At 67.5% G+C, this 17,267-nt stretch overlaps 2 protein-coding genes across 12 annotated transcripts in view; one reads left to right on the plus strand and one right to left on the minus strand.

Annotated features, from left to right (window-relative positions):
* Positions 1–1,444: 1,444 nt before the first annotated feature.
* Positions 1,445–6,936, plus strand: PRR33 (proline rich 33). The gene is made up of 2 exons (XM_081281413.1): positions 1,445–1,583; positions 4,834–6,936. The coding sequence occupies exons 1-2, from the start codon at positions 1,485–1,487 to the stop codon at positions 6,175–6,177; spliced, it is 1,443 nt and encodes a 480-aa protein (XP_081137539.1). The 5' UTR covers positions 1,445–1,484; the 3' UTR covers positions 6,178–6,936.
* Positions 1,851–17,267, minus strand: part of LSP1 (lymphocyte specific protein 1) — a 39,367-nt gene continuing 23,950 nt past the window's right edge. For 8 of the 11 annotated variants that reach the window (XM_081281414.1, XM_081281419.1, XM_081281420.1 and 5 more), the window contains exons 3-11: positions 15,985–16,149; positions 14,138–14,291; positions 13,727–13,819; positions 9,164–9,207; positions 8,957–9,038; positions 8,375–8,509; positions 7,951–8,062; positions 7,771–7,873; positions 1,851–3,837 (exon numbers count right to left, since the gene is read on the minus strand). In XM_081281414.1, the coding sequence (XP_081137540.1) occupies positions 3,750–3,837; positions 7,771–7,873; positions 7,951–8,062; positions 8,375–8,509; positions 8,957–9,038; positions 9,164–9,207; positions 13,727–13,819; positions 14,138–14,291; positions 15,985–16,149 (976 nt within the window). In that variant the 3' untranslated portion in view covers positions 1,851–3,749. Of the gene's footprint in view, positions 3,838–7,770; positions 7,874–7,950; positions 8,063–8,374; positions 8,510–8,956; positions 9,039–9,163; positions 9,208–13,726; positions 13,820–14,137; positions 15,074–15,984; positions 16,150–17,267 lie in introns of those variants that run through there. The other 3 variants (XM_081281423.1, XM_081281415.1, XR_014020566.1) reach the window with 3 other exon arrangements.

Below are 17,267 nucleotides of genomic sequence, written 5' to 3' on the forward strand. Positions count from 1 at the left end.
AGGGGCTCCTGTCCATGGGGTCTCCTCCCCTGATCCTGGAGGGGCTCCTGTCCATGGGGTCTCCTCCCCTGATCCTGGAGGGGCTCATATCCATGGGGTCTCCTCCCCTGATCCTGGAGGGGCTCCTGTCCATGGGGCCTCCTCCCCTGATCCTGGAGGGGCTCCTGTCCATGGGGCCTCCTCCCCTGATCCTGGAGGGGCTCCTGTCCATGGGGCCTCCTCCCCTGATCCTGGAGGGGCTCCTGTCCATGGGGCCTCCTCCCCTGATCCTGGAGGGGCTCCTGTCCATGGGGCCTCCTCCAGTCTTTGCTTCCTCTCAAGGTGGGGTCACTCCTCTGCAGTTGGCCTGGGGACTCTGTTAGGGGGTCTAGCCCCTGGAGGCTCTCTCTCTCCCCAGGGCCCTCATGCAGTGTTTGGCTCTGAGCTGACTGCCCCTGTGCCCGTGGAGGCTGACCTTTCTTTCCTCGGGACTCCAGGGGGCACCATCCAACCAACAGACACCTCGTGGGCTCCCACAGCCCCCAGGCTTGCCAGTGAGGCCACGTGCCCCTGCGGCCCTGCCTCTGGGGTTAGGGACACTGAGGTCCCAGGTGCCAGGAGGCACCTAGACTGCTCTCCCATGCCTCTGCAGCCCAGGATTGGGCACGACCGAGGGGCCTGTGGAGTTGCCCACCCAGGGTGGAAGTTGCTGTCAAGGGTGGACCAGAGTCCAGACAGTGTGAGCCTCAGAAGAGGCAGGCAGGCCCCTGCCCTCCAGAGTCCCAAGGCTAGGGACATGGGGATGGCCTGGAAGGAGCCCCAGCCCCCACAGCTCCTGGCCCTGTGCCCTGAGGAGGAGGAGGAGGAGGAGGAGGAGGCAACTGTGGACACTTCACCAGTCCACCTGTGGGAGCCAAGGCCATAGAGGCTGGCGGCAGGCAGAGAGATGCCTGGGGTCATCGAGCAAGGGAAGGCAGCCCCTCAGACAGCTGGCTCACAGGACGGGCAGCTGCCCACCCGCCCCGAGTGCCTGGCCCTGAAATCCTCTGGAGCTGCTGGGGTCACCCCTGACTCCTAGTCAGAACCTGCGCTTCTCCCTCTACCTGTCCGTGTCATCAGACAGAGCCCAGACCCCTGGGCCACCCTGGCCAGCTCTCCATTTCTGTGAGGCTGGGAGCTGGGCCTGGGCACCATCTTCCCGTGGTGGGCTGGCTTCCCCTCCGGGCTCTGCCAACTGGCCGCAGCACCGCTCTCCAGGGCACATGTGAAAAGCAGGAGGATTTTATTGTCCTCCAGCCTGGCTTCCCAGGAAGTCCCGTGGCCACCAGCCCTGGCCAGCCTGGGGTGGGCATCCTCAGGAGCTGTGCCTGCCCGCGGTCAAGCCAGGGGTTCTGCAGTGGCCCTGCTCAGCCAGCAGAGGACGGTGGCTGCCCGCTTAGTGAGACTCAGCCCTTGGCAGGTGCTTCCCGTGAGGTCACAGGGGCAGGCAGGTCCTATTTTGGGTGATGGCCACCTCCTCCTCAGGCACCAGGCCCAGGGTACAGCAGGACAGCGTAGAGTGGGCACTGCTGGATGGGCAGCTGGTCGCTGAGGGTCTACCACAGGTAATCAATCCTTTCAGATCCCACTTGGCCTTCCCTGAGGAGGAGGGTGGGGGACTAGAGACTTGTGTGGAGGCCAGGGAGAAGGTGTGGACCAGCTTTGTTGGGTGGGGGACTGATTTCCACACCAGAGGCTGAGGGCCAAAAGCTCTGGACCTGAGCTGCAGGCCACAGCGGACTGTAAAGCTGGCCAATGCCAAGCTGAGCCCAGGGAGAGGAGGCCTCCTCCAGCGGACCCAGGAAGGCAGCTGGGCAGAGGTCTCTGATGGGGTCCCCGCCCGCGGTGCCTGTGCCTGGGAGTGGAGGAGCGCACGGACCCTGTGCCCTGCCTTGTGCCCTGGGCTGACCCGCCATAGGCAGAGCCTGCCAGGCCCTGGTCAGGAGCTGCTGACAGGCCTGGGACACAGCCGCTCCAAGCCCGACGGCTGGCGCCCAGGCCTGCGTGCTTCTCCCGGGTGCAGGTGCCCTGATTGGCTGTGTGGCTCTCAGGGCGGCTCCTCTCTTGGGGCCGCAGCAGGTGCCTGGAGGGGGGCAGTGGACTGCCAAGGGCTCCCAGGCAGGCAGGATGAAGGAGGGCAGTGCTCCAGCATCCCTGCCCAAGTGCCTTCTGGGCAGTGGCCCTTGGCCCTGGACCTTAGCAGTGGCAACTGTGGGGTGGATCACACTGTGAGAAGGGCTGAGGCAAAGGGGCCCAGACCCTGGATCCTCAACCCTGAGGCTAAGCCAAGGGGTCGGGCCGGTCAGGGGAGCATGGCAGCTATGACCCTCCTGCCTCCAGTGCCTGGTCCTCTGCTCATGTCCAGCTCCCTGCCCACTGTGGACTTTGGGGTGGCCTCAGCCAGCTGTCCTGGCCACCAGCCCATCAGATTGAGCAGGAAGGAAGGGGGGGCCCTGGAGGGCAGGGTGTGGTCCTGCTTGCTTTCTCCATGGTGGAGCTGTGAGCAAAAGGGACAGTGGCCATGCCGCCTCCTGGCCTGGGCAGCTGTACCCCCTGAGCTTGAACTTGAGAAGCTGTGGGATTCTGTGAGGCAGCTTCAGAAAGTGGAGGCCCTGGACGGCGGAGCGAGTGGCAGGGTCAGACTGGAACCAACCCGGGCCCCGGGGCTCCCCAGTCACTGAGGGAGCGGGGCCACGTCAGGCCGGAGTGCAGTCCAGCATGAGCAGGCAGTGCGGGGAGGACACCCCACCCGCAGCCAGCCAAGTGCTCGTCTCACCTCCTCTCAGGTCCACTGGCCTTCTCCCCGTCCTTCTGTCCACCCATCTACTTCCCACCTACTTACCCATCCATCCATCCATCCACCCACCCACCCACCCATCTTTCTGCTCATTCATATTTATCCATCATCCATCATCCATATCCATCCATCCGTCTGCCCATCTATCCATTCATTGATACATACACCAATACACCCATCCATCCACCTGTCTGACCATCCACCCTTCCATTCACCCATCTATCCATCTACCTATCCTCTGTCTGTCCACCCAAACCTCACTGAGCACCTGCTGAGTACTGGGAGGTGCTGGGTGACTCTGGCCCCCCAGGGCTGCACTGTTGGGCGTAGACCAGAATGCGCTGGTGCCGGTGCTATGAGGTTTGTATTGGGTCAGGGGGTGGTGTCATAGACGTTCTAGAAAAGGAATGTGGGACCCCACCCATCGTGCGCACCCCAACTTAGGCCACCCCACAGCTCAGACTCTGAAGTTGGCTGTTGCAGAAGGCTATGGGTCAGAACTCAGTGCTTGAATCCAGACCCGATGTGCTATGCAATCAGGTGGACTGGCCCACCAGTACGGTCCTTCTGTCCTGGCCAGTTCCACTCCCCATCCCTCCCGTCAGAGAGCACAGGAGGCCAGCGTGGGGGCTGCTCAAGGAACTTTATTGTACAAAGTGGGTCTTCCGCAGGCAGAGCAGGGAGGGTGCGAGGCCGTGTCCGTCCCAGCGCAGGGCTCCTGCTGTGTGGCGGGTGACCGGCTGGCCTCCATCTCTGGCCTTCCTTGGGAAGGCTCAGCCTCTCCAGGGCATGGGCCATTGGGCCAATGGTCAGGAAGCTCTTTCCTCCGAGATGCCAGAGGCAGAGCTGGGGGATCAGTGGGGTGGGATAGGGGTTGGAGGGTCCAGAAGCAAAAGGGGGTGGTGACAGCAGTGGAGCTGTCAGAGGGACAAGGTCAGGCTACAGTGGCAACAGGAAGCAATCTCTTAGCTAGGGCCGGGGGCTGGTGAGTCTGGGGACACAGAGGTGCTTCTGGTGTGTACCTGCCAAGACACGGGCGTGGACCATGGGAAGCATTAGTGTGGACCTGAGAACGGGCTACAGCCTGCCCCGCCAGGCCTTGGCTCTGTGACCCCCTGCCTCTGTCTCTGGTGGCTGCTGGCCCGGCCCACACTCCTCCCCGGGTCAGAGGCACCTGCTGCAGCCTCTTGGGACACTGGCACCCTGGGTGGACTCTGAGGCCTGGATCTGGGCCCGGCTGGGCCTGCCCACCCACCCAAACAGCCCCCGAGAGCTGGACCTGAGGCTCTGGTTCCACAGGCCGGCTGTCTAGAGGCAGCCAGAGGCTGGGAGCGCGCCGGGCAGACTCCCCCAGCCCCGCCTCAGGCCAACGGGCTCTCGCCTCTGCAGAGCCAGCCCCACTGCGGAAGCGGGGCCTCCCTCCTCCCCAAACCAGACAGCCTCTGGCTCGGCCCAGATGCCATTTGTCAACGTCCTTGCAAACTCGTGGCGCCCAGAAACCAAGGCGGGTAGCTTGGCCAGGACCACCCGGCTAGGCGGTCTGCAGGAGTACCCGTTCAGCACAGCTCAGCGAAATCCGCTCCCACCTTCCAGCCAACCTGTCTCTGCCAGGCGGCCTCAGCTTCCCTGGGCCTCTTGGCCGCCTCCCCTCACCACTGGCTCGCAGCGGACGGACGCGCCTGTGGTCAGGCCGGCGTCGGTCTGGCGCCCCTCACGTGTCTGCGGGCAGCCTGCTTTCCCACCCTGGCCGGGGCCTCCCCGGAGGGCTGACAAGTGGGTCTCCTGTCCTGCCCTGTGCGGCACCACAGCCGGGCCCCCTCGTCAGCCCCAGTGACCGCCTGGCTCCCTCCCCCCACAGTCACGGATGCCCAGGCCTAGAAGGATCTGGCAAGTTCGGGGCTCCGGAAAGCCGCTCGGGGAGGACTCCTCATCCCCAGGCCGGCGGGGTGACCGGAGACTCCGAGCCCCCCACCCGGGCAGGGCAGGGGGCCAGCCTGAGCAGGGTTCCTCCCATGCAGGGTGCAGCGATGCTCCTTTCGGCCGCCTCAGTGACCCTGGAGGCCCGTGGCCCCAGCCCCCAGAGGCCACCTGGACCTCCACCACCCCTGCTGCCAAAGCCAGGGAAGGACAACCTGCGTCTGCAGAAGCTTCTGAGGAAGGCAGCTCGGAAGAAGATGGCAGGGGCTGCCCCCGCCCCGCCCGGAGCCTTCCGCGCCTCCCTGTCCCCTGTGAGTGAGGCCAGCCACGACCTGGAGGCCACCACCCCAGGTGCCACTGAGGCCCTGCGCATGGTAGCACCCCTGCCGCGCTCCCCGCACACGCCCGTCATCCTCCACGTGGCCTCACCCCAGCAGAGGTCCACCTTGTCCTTCAGCCTCACGGAGCACAGGGCGCTGGCCACACATGGGGAGGCCCCTCCAAGGCCTGAAGCCCTGGCCCCAGAACCTACACGACTGCCCAGCGGTTTTGCCCCCGTCTCAGCCCCCAAATCGGGAGGCACACACATCACCCGTGTGCTCATCCAGCTGATACCATCCCCACATGACGCAGCCCCTGAGCCTCTGAAGACGGCCTCCGATGGGGGGCCCAGGGCTCAGGATGGGGACACGGCTCCAGTCACCCACAGTGCCCAGTCTCTGATCCCCGTGGCCCACATCCGCCCACTGCCTGCCAGGACCCAGGAGGCCAGCCCTGGACCCGAGGAGCCCTCTGTAGCAAGGCCACCCTGCAGTTTCCAGGCCTCAGCATCCAGAGAGGCCAGCACCAGGGTGGTGGTGCCCATAGCCCCGACCTACTGCTCTCCCGGACCCCTGGCCGCTGTGGCCCCTGAGGCCGAGTGCCCGGAGGAGCCTCCCTGGTCCAGCCCTGCTCTAGAGGCTGAGAGGATCTCCAGGCCCCTGGGAAGCTCATCCCTGGCCTTGCCATCGGGTCCCCACCCCTGCCCTGCCCCCAAAGTTGCACCCAAGCCACAGCTCAGCGGCTGGACGCGCCTCAAGAAGCAGCTGATGGAGGATGCAGAGGATCCCTCGTTCCCAGAGCCAGAGCCCAGCCTGGGGTCCACGCAGCCAGTGGTGCCCGCTGTGGCTGGTCCCCGGCCACCTGCCTCCCGGGCCTCCAGAATGTGGGATGCTGTGCTGTACCGCATGTCCGTGGCCGAGTCCCGTGGCTGCTTGGCGGGGCCCAGGGGTGGGAGCTGCCCCCCAGCTGGTCTCGCCCGCCTGCCCTTCCTATACCAGCCTCGCTTCAATGCCCGGAAGCTGCAGGAGACCACCCGGCCCCCTCCCTCCTTCCACTCCAACCTGGAGCTGAGCCCCCAACCCAAGAACTTCAATCGGACGGCAGCAGGCTGGAGGCTCCAGTGAGGGGCACAGTGGTCCCCTGGGACCCAGGCCCAGGAGGAGGCGGACAGGCTGAGGCTCGGGGAGGCCATGGCCATTGTGAAGGAGGTGCAGGAGGACAGTGTGCGTCAGGGGCTGGGGAGGCGGGCCCGGAGCCCAGTGGGTGGTTGGGGCAGGTCGAGGGGACAGGAGCGGTAAGGACATTTGGGGAAGGGGAAGGGGTGCAGAGAGAGCAGCGAGGAGCAGTGGCAGTCTCAGCAGTGTGGGGAGGCGGAGGAGGTACACCTCAGGGTCAGCGTGGGGTTGGGGGGGAGACAGGAGAGGTGGCCTGTGCCTCCTGTCGGGCAGCCCTACTGCCCCCTCCCTCTGCTGGTCAAGGGGGAGCCAGCACTAGCCCTGGCAGCTGGTCAGCACGCCTCTGGTCCTGAGGGGCCTGGGAGGGCAGGCCAGGTGCAGCGGGCTGGCCCTGGGAGCAGGGTGACGGGAGGAAGGCTGTGGCTCCCTCTGCTTCCCTGCCGGCAACCAGGGCTGGGGGCCTTCTGATGGAAGAGTGGGGCAGGGACGCAGTGCTGAAGAGAGGCTGGGTGGGCGGGGGCACTGGAGGGGCTCCCTGGCTGGTTCTGTGGCCACCAGCCACGGGAGAGGAGCCCTGAGCCCTTCCCACAGCCTGGCAGCAGCCTCCAGCCCCAGCCCTGGGAAGCAGGGGAGGGACACAGGTGATGGACAGGAAGTGGACTGTGAATGGAGCCTGGGACCCAGGCCACTAATAAATGTGTGCCCAGCCATGGTGTCGCTCTCTGTCTCCACCTGGACGGGGAGGGCAGCAGAACCCTCCAGTGGCCCGTGGGAGGGGGAGACCTAGGTTCTGCTCCTTTAAGATCCTCAGTGCACGGGTGCTCAGGGAGCACACTCCTGGGGGCCCCAGCCCACCAGCTCTAGGCCAGGCTGCCCTCTCCTCTCTGGAGGACCCCTGGGACACAGGGGACTCCTGAAGGGCACTTTGAGGTGGCTGAGCCATCCTGACCTTGATGGATGGTTCCAGGCTGGTGTGAGGTCCGGGGCCAAGTCTGCCAGGGGCCAGAGGCTGAGTTGGCTCTGAGCTTCGGCTAGCTGGGAGGCCAAGCCCTCAGCCCACAGGCCTCAGCCTCACAGCCTGAGACATGGCCAGTGGGCCCCGCTCCCTCTGTACTCTCCCACACGCGGCACTTGCCACCACCCTGGACTCACCGAGACGCAGGCCCTAGGGTACCGGGCCCTCAGCCCGCAGGCCTCAGCCTCACAGCCTGAGACATGGCCAGTGGGCCCCGCTCCCTCTGTACTCTCCCACACGCGGCACTTGCCACCACCCTGGACTCACCGAGACGCAGGCCCTAGGGTACCGGGCCCTCAGCCCGCAGGCCTCAGCCTCACAGCCTGAGACATGGCCAGTGGGCCCCGCTCCCTCTGTACTCTCCCACACGCGGCACTTGCCACCACCCTGGACTCACCGAGACGCAGGCCCTAGGGTACTGGGCCCTCAGCCCGCAGGCCTCAGCCTCACAGCCTGAGACATGGCCAGTGGGCCCCGCTCCCTCTGTACTCTCCCACACACGGCACTTGCCACCACCCTGGACTCACCGAGACGCAGGCCCTAGGGTACCGGGCCCTCGTCCACAAGGACCTTCTCGTACTTCCCGTGTCCGGTGGCCACAAACTTGTACCTCTTTCCAGATGGGGTGGCCTGTTGGGGAAGAAGGCCAAGTCAAAGGGAGAGGGAAAAAGGGAGGCCATGCGGCACACGAGGGCAGCCCGCCTCACCTGGCCCGGCTTGCGCGGTCACATCAGGCCCTACCTTGATGGAGGATGAGGGCGTAGGGTCTCCTCTGAGCTCCCAGAGGCTTTTCTTGCTCATGTCTCCTGCTACAATATCCTGGGAAGACAAGGGGGCAGTCACGGGCAGACCCAGGCCGTGGGCTGGCAGCCCTGGCCCTTCTCTTTGGCTTGGTCTCACCTGGTCAAGGGGACCTGCCTACCTCGCATCTCGAGGGAGACCCAGGGGGAGCTTCGACCGCTGGCCCAGCCTTCTGCACACCACCTCCCACCGGGCTCCTCCACAGGCCAGCCCTCGGCCCGCCCTCCCTCACCCCGAGTGGCCACACACTGGCTCTTCCAGGGACCTCTGCGGCTACCACCCGCCAGGCTTTGCCTTCCCAGCTCTGCTCTGCCTGCAGAGGGGCCCTACCTTGCAGGAGGGGGTCTTGGCAGAAGACAGAGTCTGCATCTCTCCTGTCTCCCATAGACTCTTGGTACTGGCCACCGCCATGCTGGGCAACTCTATGGAGGCCTGGCGGGAGAGTCTGGGCATCCGGCCAGCAGACTGCGGAGGAGACAGAGCCCCAGGGTAGCTTTAGTGGACAGCCACCATGGGGCGCGCTGTGTGGCTCAGTCTTCATACCTCCCCAGGAGGGCTTCCCCACAGCCTGCTGGAATGGGGTGCTCCCCTCCCCACAGTGCGCGGGTCCTGGAGCACTCAGGAGCCCGAGGCCCGCGAGACATCAGGGGTCTGTCTTCACGCTGCTCGCGGGATGGGGCTAGAGGAATCTGTGTGGTGTGGAGGGTCACTGATGGCACGGAGAGGTGTGTTTGGACAGAGGGGTGTGGGTTGGATGAAAGGGTATCAGCGGGACAGGGAGACATAGGTCCAGTAAATGGTTATGAGCAGACCTCTATCACTGACTGGAGGAGTGTCAGCTGGATACAGGGTGTTGGTGGCATGGAAAGTCTACGCAGGAGTGGAGGGCACGGGGCACGCGGTCAGGCGTACCTCGATGGCCTGGGTATACTGCTCCAGCCGCTCGTCGATCTTGGCGATGGGCAGGGCTGGCTGGGACTTCTTCACAGTGTTACTGGAGGGTAGGAGGGAAGAGCCTCACGTCCCTGTCAGTCCTCCCAGCCCACCTTGAGACCCTCTGGGAACGCCCCAGGTCCCAGGTCTCCACCCCCTCTTGAGAATCCTGGAGGACAGACACACCTCTTCTCTATGGAGCGGTTCAGGGACTCGGTCCTGTCAGCAAGCTGTGGAGGTGGAGAGGGCTGTGGGTCCTGGGCAGCCAGAGTAGGCCATACTCCTCCCCACAATGACCCCACCCATCAATCCAGTCATGGATTGTGACTTCCATGTCACAAAGGCTACTGCTTGTTGGCTATGAGGAGGTATAGAAAACAGGAAAGGACATGGGTCAGGAGCTGGGGGTGCAGAGGACACGGGTCAGGAGCTGGGGGTGCAGAGGACACGGGGCAGGAGCCGGGGGTGCAGAGGACACGGGGCAGGAGCCGGGGGTGCAGAGGACACGGGACAGGAGCCGGGGGTGCAGAGGACACAGGGCAGGAGCCGGGGGGGCAGAGGACACGGGGCAGGAGCCGGGGGGGCAGAGGACACGGGACAGGAGCTGGGGGTGCAGAGGACACGGGACAGGAGCTGGGGGTGCAGAGGACACGGGTCAGGAGCTGGGGGGGCAGAGGACACCGGGCAGGAGCTGGGGGGGCAGAGGACACGGGGCAGGAGCTGGGGGGGCAGAGGACACGGGGCAGGAGCTGGGGGTGCAGAGGACACGGGGCAGGAGCTGGGGGTGCAGAGGACACGGGTCAGGAGCTGGGGGTGCAGAGGACACGGGTCAGGAGCTGGGGGTGCAGAGGACACGCGGCAGGAGCCTGGGGGAGCAGAGGACACGGGGCAGGAGCTGGGGGGCAGAGGACACGGGACAGGAGCTGGGGGGGCAGAGGACACGGGTCAGGAGCCGGGGGGGCAGAGGACACGGGTCAGGAGCCGGGGGTGCAGAGGACACGGGGCAGGAGCCTGGGGGGGTAGAGGACACGGGACAGGAGCTGGGGGGGCAGAGGACACGGGACAGGAGCTGGGGGGGCAGAGGACACGGGTCAGGAGCTGGGGGGGCAGAGGACATGGGGCAGGAGCGAGGGGGGCAGAGGACATGGGGCAGGAGCCTGGGGGGGCAGAGGACACGGGACAGGAGCTGGGGGGGGCAGAGGACACAGGGCAGGAGCCGGGGGGGCAGAGGACACGGGGCAGGAGCCTGGGGGACAGAGTATACGGGTCAGGAGCTGGGGGTGCAGAGGACACGGGTCAGGAGCTGGGGGTGCAGAGGACACGGGTCAGGAGCCGGGAGGGCAGAGGACACGGGGCAGGAGCCGGGGGGGCAGAGGACACGGGTCAGGAGCCGGGGGGGCAGAGGACACGGGGCAGGAGCCGGGGGGGCAGAGGACACGGGGCAGGAGCCGGGGGGGCAGAGGACACGGGGCAGGAGCCGGGGGGGCAGAGGACACGGGGCAGGAGCCGGGGGGGCAGAGGACACGGGGCAGGAGCTGGGGGGGCAGAGGACACGGGGCAGGAGCCGGGGGGGGGGGCAGAGGACACGGGTCAGGAGCCGGGGGTGCAGAGGACACGGGGCAGGAGCCTGGGGGGGTAGAGGACACGGGACAGGAGCTGGGGGGGCAGAGGACACGGGACAGGAGCTGGGGGGGCAGAGGACACGGGTCAGGAGCTGGGGGGGCAGAGGACACGGGGCAGGAGCCGGGGGGGCAGAGGACACGGGGCAGGAGCCGGGGGGGGGCAGAGGACACGGGTCAGGAGCCTGGGGGGGTAGAGGACACGGGGCAGGAGCTGGGGGGGCAGAGGACACGGGACAGGAGCTGGGGGGGCAGAGGATACGGGGCAGGAGCCTGGGGGAGCAGAGGACACGGGGCAGGAGCTGGGGGGCAGAGGACATGGGCAGGAGCCTGGGGGGGGGCAGAGGACATGGGCAGGAGCCTGGGGAGCAGAGGATACGGGTCAGGAGCTGGGGGTGAAGAGGACACGGGGCAGGAGCCTTGGGGGGCAGAGGACACGGGACAGGAGCCAGGGGGTGCAGAGGACACGGGGCAGGAGCTGGGGGGCAGAGGACACGGGGCAGGAGCCGGGGGGGCAGAGGACACGGGGCAGGAGCCGGGGGGGGGGGCAGAGGACACGGGGCAGGAGCCGGGGGAGCAGAGGACACGGGGCAGGAGCCGGGGGAGCAGAGGACACGGGTCAGGAGCCGGGGGGCGGGGGGCAGAGGACACGGGTCAGGAGCCTGGGGGTGTAGAGGATACGGGACAGGAGCCTGGGGGGGTAGAGGACACGGGACAGGAGCTGGGGGGGCAGAGGACACGGGACAGGAGCTGGGGGGGCAGAGGATACGGGGCAGGAGCCTGGGGGAGCAGAGGACACGGGCCAGGAGCTGGGGGGGCAGAGGACATGGGCAGGAGCCTGGGGGGGGGGCAGAGGACATGGGCAGGAGCCTGGGGGGGCAGAGGATACGGGTCAGGAGCTGGGGGTGCAGAGGACACGGGTCAGGAGCTGGGGGTGCAGAGGACACGGGGCAGGAGCCTGGGGGTGCAGAGGACACGGGACAGGAGCCGGGGGGTGCAGAGGACACGGGGCAGGAGCCGGGGTGCAGAGGACACGGGGCAGGAGCCGGGGGGGCAGAGGACACGGGGCAGGAGCCGGGGGGGGCAGAGGACACGGGGCAGGAGCCTGGGGGGGGCAGAGGACACGGGACAGAAGCCTGGGGGGGGTAGAGGACACGGGACAGGAGCTGGGGGGGCAGAGGACACGGGACAGGAGCTGGGGGGGCAGAGGATACGGGGCAGGAGCCTGGGGGAGCAGAGGACACGGGGCAGGAGCTGGGGGGGCAGAGGACATGGGCAGGAGCCTGGGGGGCAGAGGATACGGGTCAGGAGCTGGGGGAGCAGAGGACACGGGACAGGAGCCGGGGGGGCAGAGGACATGGGGCAGGAGCCGGGGGGGGGCAGAGGACACGGGGCAGGAGCCTGGGGGGGGCAGAGGACATGGGACAGGAGCTGGGGGGGGGCAGAGGACATGGGCAGGAGCCTGGGGGGCAGAGTATATGGGTCAGGAGCTGGGGATTCAGAGGTCACGGGTCAGGAGCTAGGGGTGCAGAGGACACGGGGTAGGAGCCTGGGGGTGCAGAGGACATGGGGCAGGAGCTGGGGGGGCAGAGGACACGGGGCAGGAGCTGGGGGGGCAGGGGACACGGGGCAGGAGCCTGGGGGGGCAGGGGACACGGGGCAGGAGCTGGGGGGGCAGAGGACACGGGGCAGGGGCCTGGGGGGGCAGGGGACACGGGGCAGGAGCTGGGGGGGCAGAGGACACGGGGCAGGGGCCTGGGGGGGCAGAGGACACGGGACCGGAGCTGGGGGGGCAGAGGACACGGGGCAGGAGCCTGGGGGGGCAGGGGACACGGGGCAGGAGCCTGGGTGGGCAGAGGACACGGGGCAGGAGCTGGGGGGGGGCAGAGGACACGGGGCAGGAGCTGGTGGTGCAGAGGACACAGGGCAGGAGCCTGGGGGGGCAGAGGACACGGGGCAAGAGCTGGGGGGGCAGAGGACATGGGGCAGGAGCCTTCGGGGGCAGAGGACACGGGGCAGGAGCCGGGGGGGCAGAGGACACGGGGCAGGAGCGGGGGGGGGCGGGGGCAGAGGACACGGGGCAGGAGCCGGGGGGGCAGAGGACACGGGGCAGGAGCGGGGGGGGCAGAGGACACGGTTCAGGAGCCGGGGGGGCAGAGGACACGGGACAGGAGCTGGGGGGGGGCAGAGGACACGGGGCAGGAGCCTGGGGGGCAGAGGACACGGGACAGGAGCCGGGGGGGCAGAGGACACGGGGCAGGAGCTGGGGGGGCAGAGGACACGGGGCAGGAGCCTGGGGGGGGCAGAGGACACGGGGCAGGAGCTGGGGGTGCAGAGGACACGGGGCAGGAGCCTGGGGGGGCAGAGGACACGGGACAGGAGCTGGGGGGGCAGAGGACACGGGGCAGGAGCTGGGGGGGCAGAGGACACGGGGCAGGAGCCTGGGGGGGGGCAGAGGACATGGGGCAGGAGTTGGGGGGCAGAGAACATGGGCAGGTGCTGGGTGCAGAGGACATGGGGCAGGAGCCTGGGGGGGCAGAGGACATGGGGCAAGAGCTGGGGGGGCAGAGAACATGGGCAGGAGCTGGGGGTGCAGAGGACAACAGGGCAGGAGCTGGGGGGGCAGAGGACACGGGACAGGAGCTGGGGGAGCAGAGGACACGGGGCAGGAGCTGGGGGGGGCAGAGGACACGGGTCAGGAGCTGGGGGGGCAGAGGACATGGGCAGGAGCTGGGGGGGCAGAGGACACGGGACAGGAGCTGGGGGAGCAGAGGACACGGGGCAGGAGCTGGGGGGGCAGAGGACATGGGCAGGAGCCAGGGGGAGCAGAGGACACGGTGCAGGAGCTGGGGGGGAGACGACATGGGGCAGGAGCTGGGGGGGGCAGAGGACATGGGCAGGAGCTGGGGGGGGCAGAGGACACAGGGCAGGAGCTGGGGGGGGCAGAGGACACGGGGTAGGAGCCTGGGGGAGGCAGAGGACATGGGCAGGAGCTAGGGGGGCAGAGTACATGGGGCAGGAGCCTGGGGGGGCAGAGGACACAGGGCAGGAGACTGGGGGGGTCCAGAGGACACGGGGCAGGAGCCTAGTGGACGCACAGGACATGGGCAGGAGCCTGAGGTTGACGTACTTTGGTGGTAGGGCTCAGGGGAGGTGAGCTTGGTCTGGTGTTCCCCTCCAAGCCCAAGGGGCTGGGGGTCCTGGGCTGCTGACATCTCTGGTGCTGTGGATAGAAAGCCCAGACAACCAGGTGACTCCTCCTGCAGCCCTCCTCCAGCTGGGCCCTGCTGAAGCAGGCGCTTTCCCCTGGCTGGGCCTCAGGTGCTGTCTCCCTGACACACTCCAGTTCTGGAATTCTTAACAGCAGGGCAGTGTCCTGGTGACGTGGAGAGAACTTGCCCAGAGGTCGCCCAGCCCCACCACCCCTGGGAAGCTGGGCCTGGGAAGCTACAGTCTGGGGCAGGGGGAGCTGTACTGATCACGGGACCCACGGGGTATTGTATGGGTGGGAGGGTGCTCGGACCCTTGGAGTAGCCCTCACCTCCTCTGCCTCCCCAGCCTCTGCCACCTCCTGGTGGCCCTGGACAGGCTCCTCTGGGCTAGACCCCTCCTGGCTCAAACCTAGCTGTTCCAGGTGGACACTGGCTTGCCGCAGCCCATCACTGATCTCATTTCCACAGGTTTGCTGGCAGGACCTGTGGGTCGAACAGGCAAAACTGACTGAGGGCCACCCAGCGGCTTGGCTTTCCCATTCCTTTCCCATTCCTCCTCTCAGTTTTCCCATCTATGAACGACGGCAGTCCAACGAGTTGACTGCTGAGATCTTCTGGGACCCCAGCTTCTTGGGGTAAGGAGGCCCGAGGACCCCAGAGCCAGCCCCACTTCCTAGTCCTGTGCTGAGGCCCGAGGTCCCTTCCAGAAGAGCAGCCACTGCCTGGTCCAGGCTGTGCAGGGCCACCCAGGCGCTGGGGTGGACCCCTCCCTACAGCCCCCTCTGAGGCCAGCCTGTCTGTCCACAACCTCCTGCCTGCTCCTGCCCCACTCTGTGTGTGGGCAAGAGGCTCGCAGAGCGGGACGTCCAGGGGAGGGAGGGAGGGGTCGGGGGAAGTTTGGGGGGCCTGGGTCAGGTGGTGGGTGAGGCGAGGGTGGGAAGAGAGGGGACACAGGGAGACTGGGGCCTGCTGGCAACGGGTGTGGCTCTGCGTCTGAGCGGGACTGAACCTGGAGAAGAAGATGGTAGATTCTTGGGTTTTCCATGATTTCAGGCCCCTTGGTGTACATGCCAGCCAAGACCCAGACCCAGCCGCCCAAGGTGGGCCAGGGTCTGAGCCAGGGCAGCCACACAGAGAGGCCATTCAGGAGCTGACTGTCCTTGTGGTTAGGCAGGTGTGGGTGGGGTGGAGGCTGCAGGGGCCCAGAGATCCACCAGAAGAGCAAAAGCGCCCCCTGCTGTTGGGCGGGGGCAGGATGAAGCCAGCAGTTGGGCGGCTGCTCCCTCTCTGAGACCCACAGTGTGCAGGGAAGACAAAGGCCACGCCGGGAAGCTGAGGAGTGGGCCTGCAGGGACCAGGGCCCGGACAGGCAGGGGACCTCAGGTGTGGGAACCTGGTTGTAGGTGAAAAGGGGGCAGCAGTGACACGGGGGAGGGCTGAACCAGCACTCTGGCTGGCTGGAGGCCTCAGAGGGGCCTGGGGTTCTGGATCAGGGAGCGTGGGCAGCACGGCCACAGGCTCTGGCTACTTGAGGCCCTGGCCCCAAGCTGGGGGCAGAATTCTGAGCAGGGTTGGAGGCCTACCATGCCCAGGTCTGATGGGCTAGGGCTGGGGGTCTTCCTGCAAACAGCCCCTGGTTACTCAGAGCAACTCAGACATAGAGCTGGGGGAGGGCAAGGTGAGGGTCTGGGAACAGACCCCGTCCCTGGGCCCAGAGTTGCTTTGGGCCCCCACCGCCCTAATTCAGAGGCACACACGTCCAAACATCTGGAAAGTGTGTCCCCCCTCCCCAGGCTGACTCGCAGGCACACATCTGGAAATACCTGCTCCCCTCCGTGGGAATGGAGATCAGCCAGCCCCCAGGGAGGGGGTGGCGGCCGGGGCTGCAGAGCTAGCATTACGTAAGTGGGCTGCAGCTGTGCGCTGATGTGGCCGCCCCCAGCCCCCCACTCCCACCGCCCACCCCCGCCGCAGCTGGTCTGGATGGGGCCCAGGGGCCCTGGGGAGCCCAGGAATGAAATTTCCTCACCGCCCGCCCTGCAGCCCCCTCCCCGCCGCCCTGTTGTCTCCTTCCCTTCCTCCTTCCTCCCTCACAGCCATGGGCACTGGGGAGCGGGCTGGGAATGCAGTCAGAGGCTGCTGGGTAGGTGCAGTTCGGGCCTCCGCCCCCACTTGCCTGTCCTGGTTGCCCTCTGGACCTTCAGCCCCGGGGCGCTCTCCGCCATCCAAGACCCCCTCCTCAACCCAGTGCTGCTGTCGCTGCTGCTCTGACTTCTGGGACCAGTCACCAAAACCCTCGTCCTCATCTAGTTCAGGGGCCTCCGAGGGCTTCACTCCGAGGCTGCAGAGAAGTAGAGGGTTAGATGTGCCCCTGCTCCCCTTCACCGGCCTCCCTCCAGCCGACCCTGGGCCCCAAGAGAGGGAGACCCATCTGCCTCAGAGCTGGACCATGGCTAGGCTCTGCTCCCCATGGTCAGAACCCCTGAGGGCAACACTGCCCCCACTATCCATCTCAGGTCCCCCCAGCAGGACTGGGCCTCCCCCATGGGCCTAGGGCTCCCCTGGGGCAGGGCTGGGCCTCCCCTACAGACCTAGGGCTAACCCCCCCCCAGCACAGCTATGCCTCTCCCAGGGGCCTAGGGCTCCCCCGGAGCAGGGCTGTGCCTCCCCCATGGGCCTAGGGCTCCCCTGGAGCAGGGCTGGGCCCCCCAACAGGCCTAGGGCTCCCCTGGAGCAGGGCTCTGCCTCTCCCACGGGCCTAGGGCTCCCCCGGAGCAGGGCTCTGCCTCCCCCATGGGCCTAGGGCTCCCCTGGAGCAGGGCTGGGCCCCCCAACAGGCCTAGGGCTCCCCCGGAGCAGGGCTGTGCCTCCCCCATGGGCCTAGGGCTCCCCTGGAGCAGGGCTGTGCCTCCCCCATGGGCCTAGGGCTCCCCCGGAGCAGGGCTGGGGTCCCCCCAACAGGCCTAGGGCTCCCCTGGAGCAGGGCTGTGCCTTCCCCATGGGCCTAGGGCTCCCCCGGAGCAGGGCTGTGCCTCCCCCATGGGCCTAGGGCTCCCCCGGAGCAGGACTGGGCCTCCCCCATGGGCCTAGGGCTCCCCTGGGGCAGGGCTGGGCCTCCCCTACAGGCCTAGGGCTAACCCCCCCCCCAGCACAGCTATGCCTCTCCCACGGGCCTAGGGCTCCCCCGGAGCAGGGCTGTGCCTTCCCCATGGGCCTAGGGCTCCCCCGGAGCAGGGCTGGGCCTCCCCCATGGGCCTAGGGCTCCCCCGGAGCAGGGCTGTGCCTCCCCCATGGGCCTAGGGCTCCCCCGGAGCAGGGCTGTGCCTCCCCCATGGGCCTAGGGCTCCCCCGGAGCAGGGCTGTGCCTCCCCCATGGGCCTAGGGCTCCCCTGGAGCAGGGCTCTGCCTCCCCCATGGGCCTAGGGCTCCCCCGGAGCAGGGCTGTGCCTCCCCCATGGG

Source organism: Spermophilus citellus (genome assembly GCF_964194105.1).
Source record: "Spermophilus citellus genome assembly, chromosome: 2".
Taxonomy (NCBI): domain Eukaryota; kingdom Metazoa; phylum Chordata; class Mammalia; order Rodentia; family Sciuridae; genus Spermophilus; species Spermophilus citellus.

What these genes read in the sequence shown, in the direction of transcription:
- PRR33 (XM_081281413.1), top strand. Translation starts at nt 1,485, where the DNA reads ATGGCCACCTCCTCCTCAGGCACCAGGCCCAGGGTACAGCAGGACAGC. An exon ending in TCGCTGAGGGTCTACCACAG is followed by an intron (nt 1,584 to 4,833) that starts GTAATCAATCCT and finishes CCTCCCATGCAG; the next exon opens with GGTGCAGCGATGCTCCTTTC.